Below are 23,582 nucleotides of genomic sequence, written 5' to 3'. Positions count from 1 at the left end.
TAAGCAAAACAGCTGGCCCAGAAAACAGAGCCATTTCAGAAGGGGCAGGTGCAACCAGATTTCTTCCCACACTCTAAATCTTGTGCTGCCAACAACAGAAACAGCACAAACACCCCCTCAAATAAGCCACAGATGAAAGGCAGGAGAAGTCTTCCCTGCGGGGATAAAATGTATCCAAGGGAAGCTTCTTGGGAGGAGGCGGGAGCGAATCACAGGCACTTAAGGCAAAGCCGATACCCGTAACTGGGGAATGGGATGCTTCTCCAGCCCAGTTCATCAGCCACGGCTTCTTCCTCTCAACTGTCTCCCTGTTCACTGGCTTCTTGCTCATGCCAGAGCCAAGAGCAGCAGTTCTTCAACCATATAAGATGAAAGAAGTTTCTTTCTAAGTCCTATAAATGAAGTATGAATGCATCCTACAAATGATCCCCCTTGCTTCTATGTCATCATTTTGGTATCAGCCAGTAGGCTAGCTAAAGCTGATATCCTACAGTTCACAGACAGTGTCTAAGCTTGCTTTTGTGGAATTAGAATGGCTTTTTGGAATGAGCTATATATCTCAGGTCTCTTTACAGAGCTGCCTGGGGAAGCAAGAACTGATACTCTTTTTCTGATCAATTTTTTAGTAGCAGGAGAGAGACTCATGCTTGGCTTTGACAAAGTAGCCTGAAACTTTCTTCTCTCACCAGAAGGTGGCATTTGTGGGTGCTGGGACATCTGCTTTACAGAAAACACAAAAGGTAGAAACTAGGACTGGGAGAAAAGTGGGACTGCTGGTGCCTCTTTACTACTTACTATTAATAGTGATTATATCTTGATTATCCTAGGTGCCAAAGACCATGATTGGCATGTTATACACATCCTCTTACTTAATCTTTAAAAATTCTGCAAAATGTCATCCATTGCAAATGCATCATCTGTGTTTTACAGATATAAGCCACACCCTGGGAGGGTGACATAGCTAGTGACCAGACCCAACTTTTTCCCATCAAGCCAAGCTTGGAACCCAGTGGTTCATGAGAGAGGAAAGAAAGAAGGGCAGGGCGACTGCCATGGTCAGGAGGGCGGGCTGTGGCCACTGGCTGTCAGGAAACGGGCTTTGTGTAAACCGACACTGAGCACACGCACCTCGTCCAGGTTGTTGAAGCCTTTCCGCCTCCGCTTGCTCATGTCATTCTCTTCGGTTCGGCTGTCCACCTGTGATGGCCAGGAAAGCATGGTGAGCTCAGGGCTGTCAAGGGCTGCGATGCCAGCACTGGGGATCCAGCCCTGCCCACCACAGCTGCTGGCCCAGGAAACAGATGGGCAGAAATTACCCTGCACCGTGACACAGGCTTTCGGCTGTGTTCAGGCACAGAGGAGGGAGCCTTCCCCAACCTCGGGAGCCAGGGGTTCTGTCAGAAGGGGGTGGGAACACAGCCTCCAAAATCATGTCAAAACATTCCAAAGCACAAAGAATCCCTGTGACATGGGCAGGGATTGTCTCCTTGTCAATGACCTTGGACTCAGAGTGGTCACAGCTGGGCCTGCTGATGCTGCCCCGTGGAGATCACCTCCTACGAAGAGGTGCCACTGGCTCCCCTCACAGGCAGGGATTCTCGGGACTTAGATCAGCTGTCCAGGAATTTGATGGCAAATTACGCCTGCCATTAAGCCACCATTGCAGCTACTGGTAAATGATATTATGTTAACTTCCAAGTAGCATCAGATATGGCCTGAAAACTATGGTGAACATACAGCCCAGTTTGCCCAGGACAGTTTGATGTATTGCTTTTTCCCCCAGCATAATTATGAATAGTGCCCCCTTTCATTTTCAAAAATATCCTGGTTTAGACAACAAATTGCATGGTTGTCCCACTGATAACCCCTTACAGCCTACTTTCTTCTTCCAAAATCTGGACATTTAAATCCAGAGAACCCTGCCCTACCTAAGCCCATTGCATGACCCCTGCAAAGGCCACCCAAGGGCGCACTTGTGGTCTGACTTATCTCCTCAAGGGAAGGAGGGGGACTGCACAGGTTGAGCTGATGCCACGAGCTGGGATGGGGCTGCAGGCTGGATTTAGTGCCTTGCCATGCACCCTGCTGGGTTAGCCTCTCCTTGACACTGGGGTTAGACCTCGAGCTGGGACCTTCCCCAAACGGCCAGCCTACTGAGGACCATGGAGCCGTCCCCACCGACTATGCGTGTCCCTCCCTGGGGGAGCCTCCGACACCCTCAGCGGGGCCCACCATAGCAGTGCCAGATTAAATCCCAGCCTTTGTTCCACACTGGATGCAGCTGAAAGGGCTGCTGGCTACCCTCTCCTCTCAAACCCAGGCATGCTGCCCAGTCAGCCCCACACATTCTCACCTTGCCCCATCACAGAGGATCCTTCACCTCCTGGTTGTTCTAAATCAACAGTGATGTTCAAAGCCCCCAGCACACAGTCTAGTGTGTACTCAACTTACTTCCACAGGCAAGCACCCGCTCCCCTGCACTTACACTCCCCATCACCCCGCCCCTCCTCCTATTTACCAGCACCTTAAAAATTTTTAAGACAAAATTAACTACAGTTCAGTCATTGATATTTGTTCAAAAACGTGACCCTTCCCTTGCTCAGGCAGCATAAAACAACAGATCAAAGGGCCTCGCCTTCCCTTCAACATTCTCCTCAGCTTCTAAGAAATCATTATTCTGTGAACGGAAATGATTTCAACCCAAATGTTTGGGCAAACACCAAGAGAAACAGATGACCTTATTTACAGCATCGGGTCCTAGAGGCCCAGGCTGTCTGGGTGCCTGGCTCCACGGCCTGTGAGCCCTGCACTGGCCTGGAGACGAGCCTGTGAAAGTACAGGGTTTCCTCCCAACAAGAACACTTCATGCATCGTCTTAGGGGTTTCTGTTGTTCTTCCTGTTTCCACCTTAAATGAGGACTTGGCTTTTCCCTCAAAGAGCAACACATCTTACTCTCTTGCATTCAGCAGCCCTGGCTGTGACTGGTCCAACTGAGCCTGCCTGGATCCAAACTCAGTACGTTAGCCGCAGGCTCACAGAAAACACTCCTGGGGGGAGGGTACCCAGCAGCAGCGCCTAAGAAGACCCCCAAATCCTTGGGGGGAGGGGTGAAAGGAAGTGGGTGGGGCAACATCAGCTCCTCTGATTCAGCCAGACCCATGAGACAATAAAATGCGGTCTATGTGGTTAGCAACATACAAATCCAAAGGGTCTCTGTTCTTCCTTATGGATTTATCATGGAAGCACTGATTCTCAGATAAGAGCTAGGTTAAAACAAAAAGCTTGAGAAAACACAAATCTAGAGATTTATCTAATTTTTTTCTTATCTGTATATCACTATTGGGGAGCCAAAAATGTCTCCGTAACGCCCTCTCCTTGGTCTCTGCTTAGCACTGTAGAGAACTGGGGTGCAAGGGGGAAGAAAATACTTATTGTGCCCCAAGAGAGTATGAGAATAAACAAATAACTCACTTTCTTATTAATTTTTCCTGCCCTTTCACCCTAAGGTACTTTCTTGTCATTATTTCCCAATGATTTGAAAGATTCTATATACCAAAAGGCATTCATTAAACTACTTGGTGTTCTCCATTAAAAAAAAATCAAAGACATATGTCTACCAATCTCATCATTTATTTGATCAGCACAAGATAGTCACGTTCCCATACTGCCTGACTTAAGGTGATTTTAGCCCCAACTTTATATTTAGTTAGCTGGTGGAGAAATTGAGATCCAGGTCATAGGAAGAGAGGTTGGCCATTGTAGGCAGTGTCCTGAGAGTATACTGGCCACCATGATATTTAGAAAGATGGTCAGTGACACTGGAAAGAGAGCTCTTCCCTTCAATGGCGGAGCAGTATGGAGCCATGGGTTCGAGTTCTGACACGAATTACTTCCCGGCTAAGTGACCTTAGGAAAATCACCCAACTCTTCTGACTTTAGTTTCCTCACTTCTAAGATACTATACTATCTAGCTCATAAGTAAGTTATTGTAAGGATGAACAAATTCATGTATATAAGACACTTCTTCTCCTCTGAAGTGCTATATAAGGGTTAGACATTTTAAGTTAGGTTAGTGCTATTCACAGAATTAGAAAGTCTGAATTCTAGTTCTGGCTTTGACATTTACCACCTATATGGCACTGCATTATAATCTCCCTAAGACCAAGTTTCCCCATCTCTAAAACTGGGATGAGCACATGTCCCCTGCCTTCCTCAAAATGTAACAAGAGGAGCAAATGCGCTATGACACTGTAAAATGCTGGATCCATCATGGTTGCAGTACGGAAGCCAGTGGTCAACCCAACTAGTTTTACCGTTTTCAGAAAACGAGCATCTTCATTTAGTCAGTATGGGATGGGGACCATCATTTACAGAGCCCCTTCCATGTGCCAGAGAAGGAGCTCAGACCTGCAGCTCACACTTGTTCAACGTTGTCTTCACAGCAATGCAATGTTTATGTTATTACAATATTTTGCAGACAAGCTGAGGAACTTTGAGAGGTTTGAACACGTGCTGAATCCCCACCAGACCCAAATACGTATTTGTCGTCTGGGCTTCAGCTTACATCCCCATTCTATAAGTCAGTGCAGAATCCCAGGCTGCAGTTACACAGAGAACAGGAGAGCGATCACCCTCAGCAGCGACCTGCAGACCACAGGTGCCCAGGGTGGGATGGGGACGGGCACGTTGCTTAAGCCCTGTGCTAACTGACGCGGGCAGCATCAGTACCTAGGTTGACTCCCTAAGCCGTCTTCAAGTCTCTGAAGACTCGTACTGAGAAGTACGAGAACCCTAGTGGGAGTTTTGGCTGCTGGGTGGGTGGTTCTGTGAAAAGAGCTGGAGAAGGGGAGTGAGAGGAACTTAGGAAGTCACACTGGAAGGTCAGCTCCCTCCAGCAGAGACCTTGGCCCTCTTTGTTCACTGCTGCGCCCCCAGCACTGAGAACTCAGCAAAATACGGGGACTCGGTAAATCTGTGTTGAATGATTACATAACTGCCCCTGGATCTTTGGAAAGTGTCTGTGAAGGAGGGTCAAGGAGAAGAGCTGGGAGGGGGACCCTCCAGCTCAGATCAGACACTGATCTGAGTCATGCTTTGTGAACCCCAAACCACCAGGGTCAGCGCTAGAGGAGGACCTGGGTCAGAATCAGCCAGCCGAGCAGGATAAATCCTGGGGCCACCCACCTGTCTTCTAGGATGGGCTTTCCAGGGACAAATGACAACTTCTGTGTTGTGTTGTCCCTCAAGGAATGGGCCCAGGATGGGGAAAACAAAGATCAGGCACCTCAACTATGTATGTAATATAATATGTGTCATAACTGAAGTGGACAAAAATCTAGGCATTACCCACGTATGGTAAGACGAGGTGAGCACAGACAGGTAGTGTGTGTGTGTGTGTGTGTGTGTGTGTGTGTGTGTGTGTGTGTGTGCGTGCACTCACATGCACACACAGGAGACAGAGACCACATATGTGTGTTCAGATGTCATCTGTGAGCCTGGTGACAAGAGCTTTGGAGTCTCTAGGAACTGTCCCATGCTACAAGGCTTCTAGCTGCCGACTGGGACACAGGCAGATCTGCAGCAGACCAAGGGCTTTTCTTTAAGAGGAAAACAGAATCCCTAAGCTCTTCTCCTCCTCCCCAGGCGTGGGCCATCCAGTCTTCAGAGATAACCAACCCCAGTAGGTTACCACTCACCAGAGGTACGACCCTCTTGGCGTGGAATGGGAAAGTCATTCTCTCTAAAATAAACAAGTTTCTGGATGGAGGAAGAGCCTTCAATTTTGCCCAAAGTTGTTCTCTTTTGCTGGAGTTTGGATGTTATCAGGAAAATAAGATTAGGGAGGAAAGAAGAATTTAACACCAACATCAAAAACCAGGAGGGAGAGAGACTGTAAGACTGGCTCAGGAGAGAAACAATGAGCCCTCTTCAGATTAAGAGGCCACATGTGAACAAAGGTGGGCTGCTCAATCCCCGTATCAGGATGGTCCTCTGAAGTCAGTGAGGGGGGAGGGAGGGGAATGGAGGGACGAGAGGAGGGGGCGAGGTCAAATACAGATGCACCTGTACATACAGATCGTGTGTCTGAGCGCTGGTGTACAAAATCACGCAAGCGCAGCCTAGCCTGCATCTCCAGTCCGTAGGGGCATGTGAACCAGGGCAGTGAAAACTGCGTGTCTAATTGCATTGACATCTTCTTGTATAACTGCGGGGGAGCCCCGTGTATGTGTGCAGTTTCCAGTCTCCTGTGCAGACCTCCTCTGTGCGTGTCCAGGGGCAACCTGGAGTGGACTCAGTACTCTTTGGTCATGAGACATGTTAAGACCAAAGAGCATTGCAAACAGATTTCTCCAGACCAAAAAAGGATCCAGATATAAGAAGAAGACACATGATAGAAAGGGGAGAAGTTACTTTGCACGTGGTCGGACCATTGCACTGGCGTTGAGTGGTGGACAGTATATGCTGGGGTGTTTTAGTGCCAGGGCAGAATATGACCCAGTGGCCCTGCAAACCCACCAACCCACCAGTTTGAGGAAAAAGGGTGGGACAACTAATGCCCACACCAGGCACTTACTTCAATGACCTAACCTCTCTACCTATCCGAGAAGTAGGGCAAACTTTAGACATTAACTGGGGCCATGGGAAGGAATCAGATCTGTGGATTTTAACCGCTCTCAAGATGGGCAGCCAAGGAGCACACCCTGGAGGAGACTGGACGTGGGCCAAAGTCAGCCAGGGCTGGGCCGGGCAGAGCCCACACATCCCCGCTGCATTTGCTAGCAGAGCCAGGACAAAGTGGAGTGCCGCTCCGGCGCCCTCAGAGGGCCTGGAGGGCCTGGCTGACGGCTGACTTTTGACCATTCCCACCTCCTTAGCCACAGCTGGCCAGGCTGTTTCAATTCGGTCACTCTGTAAACAGAGGTGTAGTGAGTGAAAGGTTTAAACATGCCTCTCCAGTTCCCAGCTGTGGGCTAAGTGGTGGAAGGAAAGTGGGTGAACGGAGAAAAGTGATAAATGTTTGGCTCAGAGAGCTTCCAGAAAAGCTGCACTGGCTTGCCTGGGATGGAGTAGCCCAAAGCAGGGGTCCTCGGTCATCAGAGGAAAAGCAGCTGGGCTGAGGTGGGGCAAGCCGATGACTGGGCTCCGGAAGACAGCTTTCGCTCAGTGTGACCTACGGTGGGTCACGGCATCTCCCACAGAGGCTCTGAGTGGGGCAGCTCGGGGAGCAGAGGGGCACAGGGCAGTGGCGTGCAGCTCAGCCTTTCAGCTGCTCTGCTTACACCCGAGCTGACCCGCACACCCACCCTCCCCAGCCCCCGAGCCTGTCCCTTCCTAGAGACAGGGCGCGTAGAGCACTAAGTACCCAGTTCCTAGAGTCAGCACAACCGCTGCTGCCTTCCAGGGAGCACAGCCCTCAGGGGAAAAAGTGACCACTGATCACATAGCCCAGGGAAAGAAAGGAGGCCATGGGGCCCCAGCCCCACCCCCACCCTGGGCGGAGGGGTTGGCAGGAAAAGGCATGACTGGCCAGCGGTTAAGAGCCTGTGGCAACCCAGAGACACTGAGATGCACGCAGAGGCCTGCAGCCCTCTGCCGAGTCAGTGGAGGGAAGGCAAGCTCTGTGCGAGCCCCTGCAGCCTAACATCTCTGGGCCTCCACTTTTTATCTGTAAAATGAGCACATCAAGCAAGGCAACTTGTATTATACCTTCCATGGAGATGTCGTCATTCATATTACCCTGTAATTTCTCGTTAGGCCTGTGGTTTCCAAACTGCGCACCAAGGCACCCTGTGGCAGCAGGGTGAACTCAGAGAGGAGCCGCAGGATAGTTTAGATTTTCTAGGGAAGCATGGTGATGTCTGTCACACACCTTGCAAAATTCCCCTACCAAGTTATTTGGATATAACTACTTAAGAAACGAAAATTTTAGGCATTTCTTTTGATCTGGGGGCAGTGTGAAAAAAAATTACTAAGACACTAAAGGTGCCATAAGTTGGGAAAATTTGGGAATCTCTTTATTAGGTTCTGAGCTCCTCAAAGGCAAGGTCCATATATTACTCACCTCTGTATATTTGCTCCCCTCATCAAAAACAAACAAAACACTCAGCCTTAAAGTTGGCATGAACAGGGCCCAGTAAACATTGTTGAATGAATGAATAAAAAAAATGAATGGAACAGAATATGTAAATGTAGCCTCATCATCCACTTCTGCTACTAAATGGCCGTCGTGCTCTTGATCTAAATTGCTTAACAAAGTGAGATATCGTGTCCATCTCCCTGCTTAGGAGGCAGAGCTAACCTGACTTACTTTTAAAAATACTCACCAGCATGTCCTCTTTGCTCTCTACCCTGCCCTTCCTATAACCACGTTGAAGGCACTGAAGCTGGCTACATGGTGCAGGGGAACTTGACTGAGTTCTACTCATGTCTTCCTGAGCACTCGATCTGGGTAATTTATCAGCGTAAACAGACCCAGCACGTGGCATCTCCCTTCCCCTCACCCATCCACGTGTAAGAAGAAATTAAACAAACCCAGGCCGAAACTTACTCGTGGAGTTCTCTTCCTTGGAAACGTGAGGTTGAGATAGTTATGAGAAATGGATGATTTGGCCATGCCAAGGTCAGCATTCTCTCCGTAGTTTTTGCGCCAAGCATCTGTTAGGAAATAAAAGTAAGACTGAGATCCAGATCCTTCCACTGCTCCCCCAGAGCTCACGGGGTGTCACTGAGACAAGGCCCCTCCAAAATAATTCCCTCACCCCCAACTGAAGCTGTCAGTGGCCTGCACAGAGGGCTGGTGCCACTCTGTCAGTGATCTCCCGGTGACAAGGGCAGATGCAGGCCAGCCCCATGTGGCACCTGCCACACAGGACCCACTTACATACATGGGTCTGGGTGCGTGAGGTCCACCCTTGTTTGGGCTCAAAGGCAAAGGGAGGGCAGGGGTCAGCCCCAGAACAGAGGACATCAGTGTGAAGAGCAGCCAGATGTGGGCACGGGGCAGAGAAGGCTCAGGGGCTGGCAAAGCCTCATCCTGAAACCAGGTCCTTACCCACGGGCCTCAGCGGGGTGCCCCGGAAGAGCTCATAGAACTTGGAGAGGTACATGACCATGCTGAGCTTGTCGGGCTGCGGGGCTGAGGCCATCTCTTTGCCCGTGGTCACTGGGGGGATGCCAAACTCACGCTCGGCCACGTCAAATGCCAGCTGGTTGTTCTCCACAGTGTCATCTTCATTCAAAGAGTCAAAGTTGCTGGAGAATCAGAACAAGGTGAAGTTTTCGGAGAGGATGCAGAGGGGTGAAGAGCTGAGCACACTTAGCCATAAGGAGCACTGCAAGTGACAATGCCCTTGCTCCAATCCCTCCACCGCTACCCCCCACCCCTCAGGGGGGCTCAGCCAGAAGACGCTAACCCTGTCCTCACTCAGGGTGGAACCAATCAGATCTGGGCCATGAAAATGTCATCTGCTACCTGGGATGAAAAAAATCAGAAAATAATTGGAAAATTTATGAACTACTTTACTTTTAAATAGTTCCCATTCGTTCTTTTCCTTTCAATTACAAAAGTGATATGGGCTTCTTGTAAATAAAAGAATCAAGTTATATAAAGTAAGAGGTGAGAGCCTCATCCCCTTCTCAAGGCAACCTCATTTCCTAAAGGTACCAATTGATAAACTTTACTAGGTTTCCATCCAGCCTTCTGGATGGATTTGCTCCTGGGTGTGAGGTTACACTGCAGTTGATTTAAACACAACATAATAGATGTATTGTGCTTTCAACATCACAAAGCATTTCCACAAACAGAATCCAATCTTCCTAATGACCCTGCCATTATTCCTGATTTATAGATGAAGACGGCAAACTCAGAGAAGATGAGGGGCTTGCCCAACAGTATACAGCTAAAAGATCTGGGTCACAAATCTAATTCTTTTGGCTGTAAAACCCTCAAGCTGGTCCCCAGAATTACATCTTGCCCATAAGTCCTCTCTTGAGGGTAGGGCTCCAAGGTGTGAACACTCAAATTTCCCAAATGAAAGGGGTTTGGTGTATGAGTGCAATCAGTCACCGAGCCTGAGTCATTCTGCTCCTTACATAGAAGGAATGAAGATCCAACAAGTTGCTGGCAGAATAATCAGTGCAAAGGGAAAAGAACAAGCCGAAGAAAAAATACAAATTCAAAGTATGCAAAGAGAAATACTGATCTACATGCTGAAGATTCGTATCTAGAACAGCCCTGGTCTCCCTTGTCTCCAGGGTCCCCTTGGGCCATGAGGGGCTCGCCAGGTCCAGCTGAGCCCCAAACTCACATCAGCTCAGGCCGGAAGCGGTGGATGATGGCACACAGGGCCAGACCACTCCGCCAGGACGTGGTCAGGTCTGTGACGTTGACATGCTGGTAGCCCTTGGTCTGCTGCTGGCACCAGGTTAAGAGCTTGCTGGGCCGGATGTCTGACTCTGCAGCAAGAGGAGATGGACAGTGGTGAAGCGCTCTACAGAAATCTCAGCAGCTCCCCTGGGGACCCGCTCTGTTGGCCACCACGGGTGGGGACCAGGAGGAACAGCACTGAGGCAGGGGCTGTGGGCACAGCTGCCGCCTCATGAGGGGGTCCTGTCGAGAGCATGCAGGAGGGCAGGATGTTGGGACAGGAAGCATGCTCTCCTGCAGGAAAGAGTTCCTGAGACGCCCTCTGGCCAGGTCCTGGTTAGAGGCTAGGAACATAGAGGTGAGGGTGACATGGACTCTGCCAACAACATGCTTATCTTGTGGGGAAGACAGACACAGAAGTGGGTGACAATAACAGAGAAACCCAGTGCCAGGGGAGCACATGAGTGGGTTTGCCAGAGTTTACCAGGGCAGGGGAACTCGCCAAAGAAAGGGTCATGGAGGAGGTGCATTTGACTGCTTCTAGAAGAGTGTCTAGGACAGAAGGAGATCTCCAGGAAAACAGAAAGGACTGTGCCGTGGCAAAGAATCTAGAGAAACCTGCCATGTTATGTGACATGGTTTATTAAAGGCCGGCAGCAGCAGGGCGTGTGGGTGTGGAAGGCAGGGAGGGGTGGCTGGTGAGGCTGAGTTTGCCCGATGGCGGGCAGGATGCAAGGTCTGGGCAGGCAGTGGAAGCCAGGTGTGTCTTTAAGCAGGATGGTGACCTGAGCACAGCCGGGTGGACGCTGGGAAGCTGGTCATTTCATCACCCCTTCCCTCTACACTGAGCACCAGCCTTGTGCACAGCACTGTGCCAGGCCCTGGAAGCCCAAGAAAAGAGTGAAGCACATGGAGCTTGTTATCTAGCTGGGGAGACAAGACTTCTCATACTGGAAACAACAGGAGAAGAAAAGCAAGTCCCAGGGAAGTCAGTCCGGTTCACTTTAATGTGTCAAGCGCTCGCCTCTAACCCACTCAGTGATCCTATGGTTGGTACTGTCCTTGTCCCGGTTTTACGGATGAGGAAACTGAAGTGCAGAGAGCAGAGGCACCTGGCCAAGGTCATGCAGGTCACTGGATCAGAGCCAGGCTGGCTGCAGGGCCTGTGCCCCAGTGGCCACCCAGCAGGTCTCCTCCCTGCAAAGCTGGGGTCCCAGGAGGGCCACTTACCCCGCCTGGAGAGGCCGACAGATCTCCTCACTGAGCCCAGCCTCTCAAGAGGGCACTGGTGCAACTCTTTAGTGATGTGCAAATGCTTCACCTAGGAGCGAGAGAGGACACACAGCTGTCTGCTAGTTTTCCCCCAAACCCTAGTCGTTGCAGGGCCGCTGAACCCACCCCACCCTCTCATCAACACTGGCTGCCCTTTTCCTCTCTCGCCGAAGGACATGACCTTCAGCAAGGGAACCAGCAACTTGAGACAGAAGTGGATCTGTCATCCACCCAAACGTGGGGGAACTCAAGTGTGAATATATGTAATTGGCTGATTTTTAAAATTCACACCATTCTTTGTGCTATTGACTGAAGAGGTCAGAGCTTGTGTGACTCTTAAGTCGATGGGAGAAAAAATAGACTCTAGGACCTCGGATGGAAAGAACTTGATATTTGATCAAGTAGATTATTTGAGAGAGGTATGCTCAGCAATGCATATGCTCAGTGACAAATAAACATACGTAAATACAGGTACATATGTGGACACACACTTACATGTGTTCTAGTTCTCTCCTGTTGGCTAGAGAGATGCTGACTCTACTTTACTCTGTGGCTTTCCCAGAGAGAGGAATTGGCCTCACCTTTGGGCCAAGAGGCAATGGGTCCCAAGGATGTGCCAAGATTTTAGGTGACCCCCCACTTCTCACCGCTCAGTGCCTGGTGACCCACACAGGACTCCGGGCAAGGCCTTACCTGATGGGGCCTGACGCAGTTTGAGTTGAGGTTTGGGTACCGCGTCCCCGGGTCCAATGTGTACTGCTCAAAGTTCTTGTTGATGTTCTCTGGGGTCGTTTGAGGTAACAGCCGGTAAAGACTTTCTCTGGAGGAAGGCAGAGCAGAGAGGTCAAGGATTGCTCTTGCAGCCTCCGGCCTTCTCTCCACTCCTCCCCTCACCCGCCTTCCCCTGCTCCCAAGAGCTTCTTAGATCTGTGTTTGCATAACCCTTCCCAGCAATGCCTGGCCCTCCTGGTTCTCGAGATCTGCAAAGCGGGGGAGGGTCAACACGGTCAAGGGGAAGCAGGAGGGACCCTGGGAGATGGTGAGGCTGGCCTCCTCCCCAGGGCAGAGGGCAGGGACTCAGAGCTGGCAGGCCAGAGACCTGCGGTTTTGCTATAACTGCCACTCAGCCACCCTGCCTCCTGTGGCTGGTCCCCCATGACCACAGGTCTCCACACCCAAGACCAGCAGGGGCCCGTCCACACCCGCCAGCCCTGACTTATCCTGGTCCACCAGCTGTCACAGCCACGTGGCCAGCAGCAGGAGTCTGGGAGGAAGCCCAGGATCTCAGCAGCAGAAGAGGCCTGGGAGGTGAGAGCACCCAGCCCCCAACAGAGTGGGACTCAGTGCTGCAATGGAAGCTTCCCCTAAACCTCTTCTGGTTCCTCAGTGTCCCAGCAGTGCCAAGAACCCCAACTTCAGGGCCGCCCTGAAGATTTCTCTTTGGCATCCAGGGCTTAAGGGCCTGGCCCCCACGGAAAGTCACTGGGGGAGGGAGATCATGACAGAGAACGCTTCCTTGGGGACCCCAATGATGAAATCAGGCCACGTGTGGGAAGGCAGATGAGAGGGAGCAGAAGCTCCAGGTTCATCCAGCCTCACTCCCTCTCCTGCCTGAGTTTTGACCCGGCCCTGCCTCCAGCTGAGGGGCCTGCTGTTAATACTCACCTTTCAGCCAGCAGCTCCAGGGGAGGAGTGCCCTGGTCCCAGCTCTTCACCATCCACGCCGTGTCAAAGGCTGCCAGGAAGCCGCGGGCACAGCCGGTGCCCATCGGCCAGAATGGCTGCAAAGGACACATGCAAAGTTCTAGTTGATTCCAGTGATCCCCAGAACGCCATCCCATTCTATCCAGCACTTGGTGTTTGCCAGGCCTGTGCGAGGCACTGGGGGGACAGAGAGGTGACAGGCAGTCCACTGGGACTCACCACAAACACCAATAGCTGTAGCACAAAGTCATATGCAAGGGTGCTATGACACGGGAACAGCAAAATTGCTTTGGGGGCTCAAAAAGGCAGAGGCAACACCACCCTGAGGGAGGGAGACAGAAATCAAGGAATGCTTCAGGGAAGAGTTGCATTCGTGCTGATTTTAAAGTATGAATAGGATTCTGATCTTGATCCGTTCAGAACAGTGTGGGCGAAGACTTGGTGGCGGGAAAATGACGGAGCCGGATGGAAAAACAGCCCGTCTGGTTTGGGGGCAGCAGAGAGCACGGGCGGGAAGTACCGGGAGAGGGAAAGCTGGGAGGGAGGATTGGGACAGAAGCAGGGGAGGTGCTGAGTGCTTAAGCAAGGAGCTTAGGTTAGAGTCCGCACGCAGTGGTGAGCAAGCATTGATTCACCAAGCTAAGTTCTAACTAAACTGTTCCACGTGCACCCAAAGCGTGGTTTGGAACTTGATGCTAACTTCGGATAAATACATCAACATTTTTTGGTCAGTGCTCACATTAAGATAAAAATTTACCCTTTCTGAAATCATTCATTTAATGTAAGACTCCTAGCGTCTGCACATTTTCTGGCAAGAATTTTGAGCAGGGAGGCCATGGACTTCGGGGCCCACACTGCTTTCTCGCTCTTATTCGAACTCGATGCTGACAGGCTACAGAAATCCACCCAGAGGAGGAAGAAGTCTCAAACCAGCTGCGGATCTGCATGCTCTGGGAAGGATGGCCTGACCCGGGCCGCTTAATTTTGTACTTCAACCGAGAAGTCGGCCCAGAAAAACCCAGAGGGGCAAGAGAAAGTGTTCCTGCCTGTATACAGGCAGAACTGACCCCTCTAAATTTCGTCAAAGGTCAGGCTCTGAGGCCAGGACGGGCTCGGCAGAGTCCTGCCAGTTGGCTGAGAGCCTGTCCTTCCGTTGGGCTGCAGGACAGCAGATGTTGCCAGTTAGAACAGCAATGTGGGGATCTGTCTGCCAGCAGGAACGAGGGGGCTCCAAAAGCAGGCGGTACCTCAAGCAAGCTGTCGCCCACCAGGGCCACGAGCAGCTGGTGTGACTGTCGCTCGCGCACCAGGGCTGCATTCTCGGAGGCGTACATGGAGGTGAAATCGAACATGGCCACGTCGGGTTGTCCGTAATGGTTCATGGCAAAGTCTAAAGACGGCAGCTGGTAATTGGTGGCGAAGTCTGCAGCTTCGCGTGCGTAGGAAAGCAGGTTGTCCTGGTTCACGTTCTCTGCACACAGCAGCATCTCTGTGTCGATATAGTCCTGGGAGGAGGAACAAGAGCACAGTGTAACAACCTGCCCCTCAAAAGGGCAAGGAGTCATACCTACTTCTTTGTAAAAGGACATGGAATGGATTTGCAGAGAGGCGAATCAAAACAAATAGAAAATGGGGGTCAAGGGAATAAAGAGGAACCAACTCAGCCATCTGTGAACATTAACAGAGTTATGATTAAGCATCAAATTTGGCTTTGAGCTTCCTGGCATCCAAGGCAAGAGGGAAATGTGATATATTACAGGGCTTTCCTTATCAGAAAGAAGGAAGCAAGGAAATTCCTAGGGGAGGAAATTTTTTCCTGGCACTAAATTCTAAAATAACCGTCTGACATAGGAATTTTGACAGAGAACATGGTGTTGTCATGAACAGTCTACTCAGTAATGATCCTGCAGCAAATATAGAAGCATGTTTCATATGGCTGGTCCTTGTGATAACTTTCAGTGAAACTAAAAGACAAAAGAGCAAATGAGTAAGATTGATTTTATAATGGACGAAGCTAAGCTAATGTGGTCCAGAAATGCTGCGGCTAGCAGTCAGACAAGTCTGAAAAAGAAATGGGTAATTGGCATAACTCTCAAACTTTCTCTCCACGATCAGTTACCCCTTTTCTCAACAGGCTGAGGGCTCCTCGGGGCTCTGCTTTGCTCTTACAGTGTTAATTGTTACACTTCCCTGCTGGGAGGTAGAGAACCCTCAGCTTAGAGGACTAGTATATCCACCCTGGAGGAACACTGGCAATGAACTACAGGATGTCTCCCAGAGTCCAATCTGCTCATTGTGTGGCTATAGAAACTAAAAGACTATCTTTCCCAAAAGGTGACACAGAAAATGCAAATCCCTTGGGGCAGGGGGCAGGGACTAGTGTATAAGACCAACACAGGCCTTGGGTCAATGAGATCAACAGGTCAAATTCCATCTCTGTTCACTGACTGCATAAATTTGGGCAACTTATTGAACTTTTCTGAGTCTCCATATTCTCACTTGTAAAATGTGAATTTGTAAAATGAGACTAACAAAATCTACTCCCTATATAGGACCATGTGAGGACTGAATGAGACCGTGGACATGACTCCCTAGCCCAAAGCCTAGGAATTGGGAAGTTCTCAATGATTGGGAATTCCTGTCCCTAATAAATCAGGATGGCACAAACCACACCATATGGTGAAGTGATCCCAGACCCACCGAGTGCAGCAGCAAGGGCATTTAGAAAGGTCTAAGAAGGCACCTCCTCAACTACAAACAGTGACCTACTGTGGCAATTTTCCCAACAGCCACGATTTCCCAGAAATTCTAATACTTCCACATCCAAGCCACGTCAACTAAATGGAACCCAGCATTGGCCCAAGAGCCCTTTGTCAGGTCGTGGCGTCCAGGCTGGAGCTCCTATTATTCGCTTTCCTTTCTCTTACCTATTCTTACATCACATAATCACTCTCCTTCTTGAAGGTGTGGAAGAGTGAATGGAGAGATCTCAAAAATACCCCCTCTTCAAAACATGCCACAACAACCCCTGCGGAGGACCGGGTGATGGATGAATGTGGACACTGTATGATGAAGGCGGCACCTGGTGCTGAAACCACACGCAGGACTGTGGGGACCTGGCCAAGGGGCAGACCCCCCGGCTGTGCCGGGATGACAGGCACCTGGCCCAGGGCTGCTGGGAGGAGCCATAGGGGCTTGCAGGGCAGGAGGTCCCAGGTGAGCGGGCGGATGGCAGAACAGACTTGTAGGGAACAGATGAAAGCAAGGATGAGAGAGAAAAAGTGGGAACAGGGCTGTAATAAAGTGGGCAGAGCTGAGGAAGGAGTGCTAAATGAAGATAAAGGCAGGGGGCGAATTTGGACCTCATTTTGCACAGGCCCAGTTCTGGACAGAGGTGGGGAAGGAGAGAGGGAAGCAGTAAACATGAGAGAAGGGTGGGGAATCCAACAGGAAGACTAGTCACCCCAAGTGAAAAGCTGGAAAGAAGCAGTAGACCAGAAGAGAAGGTCAGACAATGTCTGTGCACTGCTTCAAATGAGGGTGGACTCGGCATTGAGAGACCAGCTGTGATGTGTATACGTCCACCTTACGCACCTGGCAACCAAGCTCCCTCCTACTGAGGTAAGACCAAGCCTGTGTGTGCATGGACCAGCAGGGGTAGGGGCCAGGAAGGATGGACACAGCTGGGAGCCCAGAGGCAGGGTTTCCTGAGGAGAAACTTTACTCTCCCTTAAGTAGTCATAGAAAGAGGCCCAGAGATCAGCAGGAATAGATGGGGAAGCAGGTCAGTCAGTCATTCAACAAACATTCACTCAGCACCTTGTGCATCTCGAGGAAGACGCTGACCCATACAGGGACAGGAAAACAGGGGACTTGCCATTCCTCTGGGAGCAAGAGAAGAATGGTATTTTAAGTAGCTCGGGGTTGACGGGTCAGCTCCCAGCTTATGCAAATGCTATAGAGCTTGGCTGGACACCTGGAGACTCAAGCCAGGGCTCCTGAACCAAATGGTGTCCAGTTCTCCCATGTCCAGCCATGGCCTCCAATTTCTAGAGTTCATGTCTTATACCTAGAGGGCCCTCTGCACCAGCTCAGCTGATACTCCCAGATTCTCTGAGGGAGAAGGAAGGCCTTGATGAGGACAACTGTGGGCCTGGGATCTGCTCCCAGCTCCTGCAATAATTATCAGACCACAGCGAGGAGCTCCCACCCACCTGTGCCATGACACAGAGCCTGAGAGGGGAGCATGGAGGGGCTTTGACAACTGCCAAAAAATCAAGTCACCATGAGTAACATGTTGTGGCCAGGACAAATACCCTGGGATGACCTGGGAGAACCTTAGCATCTCAGCAGGCCGGACTACTCAGCCAGTGAAATAGGAACCCCAAGTCAAACTTGGCCTGACTTTCCAGGGGTGGGATAAACAAGAGTCTCCCTAGACCCTCCCCTGCAAAGGTACCCTCTGCGCCTGCACCCTGGACCCCAAATAGTCCTTCACTATCTGACACAGGCAACTCAATAGGGGAGGTACTTTGGGAGGGACACCTGTGGAACAGAGGGAAAATGGGGACATGGCCTCACCTCCCCCAGACCGGATCAGCAGTGGGGCACCAGATGTTGAAACGCACTGCTCGCACATCTGCTGACTGTGCTAAGTAGGCTTCATTCAACCCCACCCTCGCCCCCCCGCCAACTCCCAGCCTTCTGTCCAGCAGCTCGGGCTCTCAGCAAAGCCCTGAGCTGATGTGGAGGAGGCCCAGGGGAGGGCTGGGTTACTAAAGCTGCCCAGCCGGCTGCCAGCACAAGCTGGCGTGAGGATAGGCACATTCTTCTCTGACAAGCAGCGATGAATGGTCACCATGCTGCCTGGGCTACAGGCCGACACCCCAAGAGCAGGCTGACCTTGGACTGCATGATCCTTATCTTAAGGGTACAGCAGCAGCGGCAGCTGCAGGAACAGGGTCTCTGGAGGGGTTGAAACCTGACCAAAGAAGGTGCCAGCCTGGTGCTGGCCACTCCATGTGCTCCTTCCTTGCAGCCCTGCTCTCTGTATAAGCATGAAGGTGCAAAGGCAGGAAGCAGAGGCCAGGAAGCCAGCAGGACAAAAAAGCAAGTGTCCAAACCAGGCAGAGAAGTTATGGAGGGAAGCTACCAACTTGCTACATGCCAAGTGCTCTGTATACGTTTTAAAATTTATTCCTCTGAACAATCCTTTTAGATAGAAACTATTATTCCTATTCTGCAGACAAGACGACTGTGGTTCAGAGAAGGCAAACAGCTTAGTCACAGTCCTGAGTTAATACGTGGCAGAGCGAAGATTCAACTTGAGTCTTCTTGACTGCAATAGGGCTTTCCCCCATTTCACGCCGCAGCGTGAAATTCACAAGTGAAACTGCCTGGATCCCACTAGGACAAGGAGCCCCCATCTGCCTCCAAAGTATGTGTGTGACCTCCCAGCAAAGGAGGCAGGGATGAGACACTTGAAAGGAAAAGACTCAGCTGATCTCTCAGTGGTTAAGAACCCACACTAACACCTGGGTAAGAATTTCAGCATTTCCCCCTCCCACACCAGCCCAGCTCTTTGCAGAAACACCTCTGCCTCTATTGTTCGTGTGGGCTCCTCCATCCAACACACTCATGCACCACCAAGGAGAAGGGCGTGGTGGATGGTGGTCCCTTCCCTCTTCGCCCCATTACTCAGTTTGTGGCAGGATGACATATGCTCCTGCACTCGCTGATGCTGCCAGCCCAGGTCACAAAGGGAAAGACAGGACATCATAGCCAAGCGATACGTACATTAATGATGACACCTTTGTCAAGCAAGCTCTGCTTCTTGGCAGTCATGACAAAATAGTGGGTGCAGTCCTTGTAGTAAACAATGTTCTCAAGATCAATCCCTGAAAAGAGAAGGTTCATGGACTCAGTATTATTTCCTCAGCGCCTACTGTGTGTCAGGAGCCCTGCTTTGCCTCATTACGGGTCTCACTATTTACCTGCAGAATATTGGTGTTCGACAAGTTTTTAAGACATACAGGGCGAGCAAAGATAAGATCAAGTGCCAGAATTTACCCTAGTCACCACAGTCCCACAAAGATACTATTTCTTTTCTTTTTAAATTGAGATATAACATTGTGTAAGTTTGTGTACAACATGTTGATTTGACACATTTATTAAAAAAATTTTTTATACTAATTTATTTATTTATTTATTTTATTTTTGGCTGTGTTGGGTCTTCGTTGCCATGAGCAGGCTTTCTCTAGTTGCGGCGAGCGGAGGCTGCTCTTTGTTGCTGTGTGCAGGCTTCTCATTGTGGTGGCTTCTCTTGTTGCGGGGCACGGGCTCTAGGCATGCGGGCTCAGTAGTTGTGGCGCATGGGCTTCGTTGCTCCGCGGCATGTGGGATCTTCCCGGGCCAGGGCTCGAACTCGTGTCACCTGCATTGGCAGGCGGATTCTTAACCACTGCGCTATATACTGCAATATGATTAAGCCACTGTTTTTCTTTTCTTTTTTAAAAAATAAATTTATTTATCTATTTAATTATTTTTGGCTGCATTGGGTCTTGTGCACAGGCTTCTCATTGCGGTGGCTTCTCTTGTTGCGCAGCAGGGCTCTAGGCCACGTGGGCTTCAGCAGTTGTGGTTCATGGGCTCTAGGGCACAGGCTCAGTAGCTGTAGCGCACGGATTTAGTTGCTCCGCGGCATGTGGGATCTTCCTGGACCAGGGCCTGAACCTGTGTTCACTGCATTGGCAGGCGGATTCTTAACCACCTTGCCACCAGGGAAGTCCCCTAGCCAGTTTCTTTTAAAACTCATAAAGCCCTTTGGGGCTGTAGACCAGTATTTCCAAGTCACAGCTGAGTACGTGCTGCAGGAAGGCACAGTGCTGTCTGTGGCATGGCAGCTAAGTGGCAACAGAACCAGGATTTGAACCCCAGCCTGTCTGATTCCAAGTCCCATCCACCGTTTCCTCCATGTGACCAGAGATGCAAAGAGCTGTGTGAATTCTCCAAAGACTGCTAAGGGACATTTCTACCATCCCTCTGTATGTGTGAAAACCCAGGTGCCCTAGTAGAAAAACTCAATCAGAGGACTGGGTTGTATCTTTCTGTGCTTTCCACCAATTGCAAAAGACTTTATAGACTAGGTTTCTGCCTTTAAAACAAATGCCGTAAAATGACAGCTTAGCGCAGTGTTTCTCAAAGTGGGATCCCTAGCCAGCAGCGGCAGCAGCATCACCTGAGGACTTATTAGAAGTGCAAATAACTGGAGCCCGACCCCAGGCCTACAGAATGGGAAACTCTGGGGGTCTGGCCAGCAATCTGTGCTCGAACAGGCCGTACAGGTGATTCTGATTCACACTCAAGTTTGATAACCACTGGTTTGGTTTCTTTCAAAGGAGAGAAAGGAACAGACGCAAGGCAACTTATCAGCAGTTATCACAGAGGCTGCTGGGTAACCATGGAAACCCCTTTATGACCGTTAAATAGGAAACAGCCATCAATGCACAGGGCCCCCCAGAGGATCCCAGGAAATACATCCCTCTCATTCTGTGAAGGGCATTGTTGTCGAACAATGGCCAAAGGTGATGACCTTTGCAAAGTGCAAAGGAAGCTCATTGAAACATTTGGAAAAACAAACTTGATGTCCTGTCATAATTTATATTTGGTGGTTTATTTAAGCATTTATTTTCTTGGTTTTTGAGATGAAGAGAGGGCTGGAGAATTCTTAAATCATTCAAAAGGACATAATATGCTGGAAGGAAATACTTTTTTTTTATATGAAATAATGCCACCATAGTGACACTCAGAGGGTCATGCAGTGGACACACATTGCTGTGGCCAGTAAGAAGCAGAGTCTGGCTCAATAACTAATCCCATTCCTAGAAAGCTATCTTACGGAAATAATCCAAAGGAAGTAGTTTTATTGGTAACAGTAAATAACTGAAAGGTTTAAATCAGAAGTCTGCAAACTTCTTCGTAAAGGGCCAGAGAGTAAATATTTTGGGCTTTGTGGGCCATCCAGTCTGTGTCGAAAGCCCTCATGGCACCAAGGTAAACAAACCGGCCTGGCTGCATTCTAATAAACCTCTATTTATGGACTATAAAATTTGAATTTCATAAATTTTCAATCTGTCCCCAAAATTTCTTCTTTTGATTTTTCTGCAGCCATTCAAAATATATTAAAAACCATTCTTAGCTTGAAGGCAATACAAAAACACATGGTAAGTTTGCCAACCCCTGGTTTAAATGCTTCAGCAGTGGGTGACAATATATCCACTTCAAGAGCTATTCCGACAAACCTGACCATCAGTAGGACTGGGCACAATGGACAGTATTTAAAATGTGATGCTGAATGAGAAATGGAGAATAAGAGGATTGACACTATGGTAAAAGCTCTAGCCATGTAAAAAGTAAGGATGCAGGTGGAAAATTACCGTAAAGGACTACATGAAAATGAGGACTGTTCCTGTGCTAGGTGGTGCTGGGTGTTAATGATTTATTTTTAGTACAAAACTTCTATTTAACATTGTTACACTGCCTTTTCAATGAGAAATATATATATTTCCAAATCAGGTTAAAAAGAAAGGGAAAAAATCTTAAATTTACTTAATTGGGAGCAGGAATTTCATCCCTCTTCGCCCTCACCCTGCTTTATTTTTTCTCCATTATCCTTATAGACCACCTGACATGTTATTTGATTATTGATGGTCCCTCCGCAACCCATAGAATATAAGCTCCGAGAGAGGGGGTTCTTGTTTTGCCCACTGCTCTATCTCACGCCCTTGAACAGCATTTGGCACATAGTAGGTGTTCAATAAATATCCGTTGAGTAAATGAATGAATCCCTTCTTTCTTCAAGTCCCATGGTTTGGGGACAACTGATGTCCCTGGGTGAGTGCCGTGCCCCACCCCCGCCCCAGCATCTGTGACTGTTCCTCAGGGAAAGGGCAGCGGGTGCACTGATAAAAGCACCTATGCTTCTTCAGGGACCACCCACAGGTTACTGGCTCCCCCTCAGAGCGCTCCGGGATCTCCACATTGGCGTCGGGCCTAGATTCACCAGCCTGCATTAGGACGGTTTCCGTGGCTGTCCCTCCCTAGACAAGGAGCCACTATTGGGAGGGTACCGTGTCAACCTCGACTGTGTATCCCATGACATTGAGTGCGGGCATTCAATGGGCACTCAGTAAATGTGTCCTGAGTAAATAAATGTTTATCTATTTTCATGTACAACATCTAGAACTTTCCCTCAAGAATCCCTCTTGTCCCCGAAGGAATCCTGCCCATTATTAATCCTAAAGAGAAATCCCTGCTTCCACTTTATCAGCGTGAGTCTCCTGTTCCCAAGAGCTGGGAAAGCTGAGTGCCCTCCTCCCCCAACCCCTGTATGCTACAGAGAAGCATGGACGATGGCCTGGTTTGGAGAAAGGTGAGGGTCCCACCTGTTTCTTCTTTAAGATCCTGAAAAAATTTCTGATTGAAGATGAAAGCCACGCCGCTAATCTCTTCCACCTTGGCCTCAGCTGTGCTGTTTCTGTTTATGAAGTTGGCGGTGATCGCAATAGCCAGCTTCCCACGGAATTCTTTTCTTCTGAACCCTGTGGGAGGAAAAGGGGAAAAGTCGGTCTTTCTTCTGGATTTGGTGTGAAAACTGGAAAAGATTACTGAGAAAGCTATTCTCAGATGGCCGACAGGCCAGTGAAACCAGAACTTTGGATCTAGAGAACAGGCGGCAGGCAGAAATGCTGAGGTTTGTCCCCGAGGAGAAAACCCGTTGGAGGCCTTTCAAAGTCAGTGGGACTTTTTCCTTCCCTAAAATCTATAGGACCAATTATCCTGGTTAGGTTTCCACAAACAAAAGGCTAAACTGTGCTTCTCCAATGGGCAATCACAGGGCTCATCCTTTAGAGGATGTGTTAGGCGTTGCTGCAAGGTAGTCTCATGAAAGACCCATCTGCACTTTAAACTTATACAATTGAAACTACGTTGTCAGCATTTCTCACGGTTTCTTTTCTTCCCCCTTTGAACAGTAGAATTATGAGATTGAATTCCTGTGCAACAGAGATTTTAACAAATTTTCTTTCTACCTCCAGTCCATAGTGACTGGCACTTAGTACACAGTCAGTAAATGTACCATGAATAGATGGAACTCTAACTTGCAATTATTTTAGTTCAGTGATTAATCGAGGCTCTTACAGTTTTCAACGGTATACATTGAAATCGCTTTTTAATGGCCGT

The 23,582-nt window shown here is 49.5% G+C and overlaps 1 protein-coding gene across 4 annotated transcripts in view; it reads right to left on the bottom strand.

The window, feature by feature from the left end:
* The window catches only part of MICAL2 (microtubule associated monooxygenase, calponin and LIM domain containing 2), a 161,475-nt gene that overhangs the window by 41,068 nt on the left and 96,825 nt on the right, over window positions 1-23,582 (bottom strand). For all 4 annotated transcript variants that reach the window (XR_003791352.1, XM_029207067.1, XM_029207068.1 and 1 more), the window contains exons 7-16: window positions 22,787-22,942; window positions 19,140-19,240; window positions 14,591-14,848; window positions 13,305-13,420; window positions 12,333-12,459; window positions 11,598-11,688; window positions 10,309-10,456; window positions 9,054-9,253; window positions 8,550-8,656; window positions 1,129-1,197 (exon numbers count right to left, since the gene is read on the bottom strand). Coding sequence is in view for 3 of the 4 variants with exons in the window: in XM_029207067.1 (XP_029062900.1) it covers window positions 1,129-1,197; window positions 8,550-8,656; window positions 9,054-9,253; window positions 10,309-10,456; window positions 11,598-11,688; window positions 12,333-12,459; window positions 13,305-13,420; window positions 14,591-14,848; window positions 19,140-19,240; window positions 22,787-22,942 (1,373 nt within the window). In the remaining variant the exon portion in view is untranslated. The remainder of the gene's footprint in view (window positions 1-1,128; window positions 1,198-8,549; window positions 8,657-9,053; window positions 9,254-10,308; window positions 10,457-11,597; window positions 11,689-12,332; window positions 12,460-13,304; window positions 13,421-14,590; window positions 14,849-19,139; window positions 19,241-22,786; window positions 22,943-23,582) is intronic.

Source organism: Monodon monoceros, unplaced genomic scaffold, assembly GCF_005190385.1.
Source record: "Monodon monoceros isolate NGI ecotype Baffin Bay Population unplaced genomic scaffold, NGI_Narwhal_1 Super_Scaffold_7, whole genome shotgun sequence".
In the NCBI taxonomy this organism is placed as follows: Eukaryota; Metazoa; Chordata; class Mammalia; order Artiodactyla; family Monodontidae; genus Monodon; species Monodon monoceros.
Note: the sequence above shows the minus strand (reverse complement) of the source record. Positions and strands in the feature narration are given on the sequence as shown.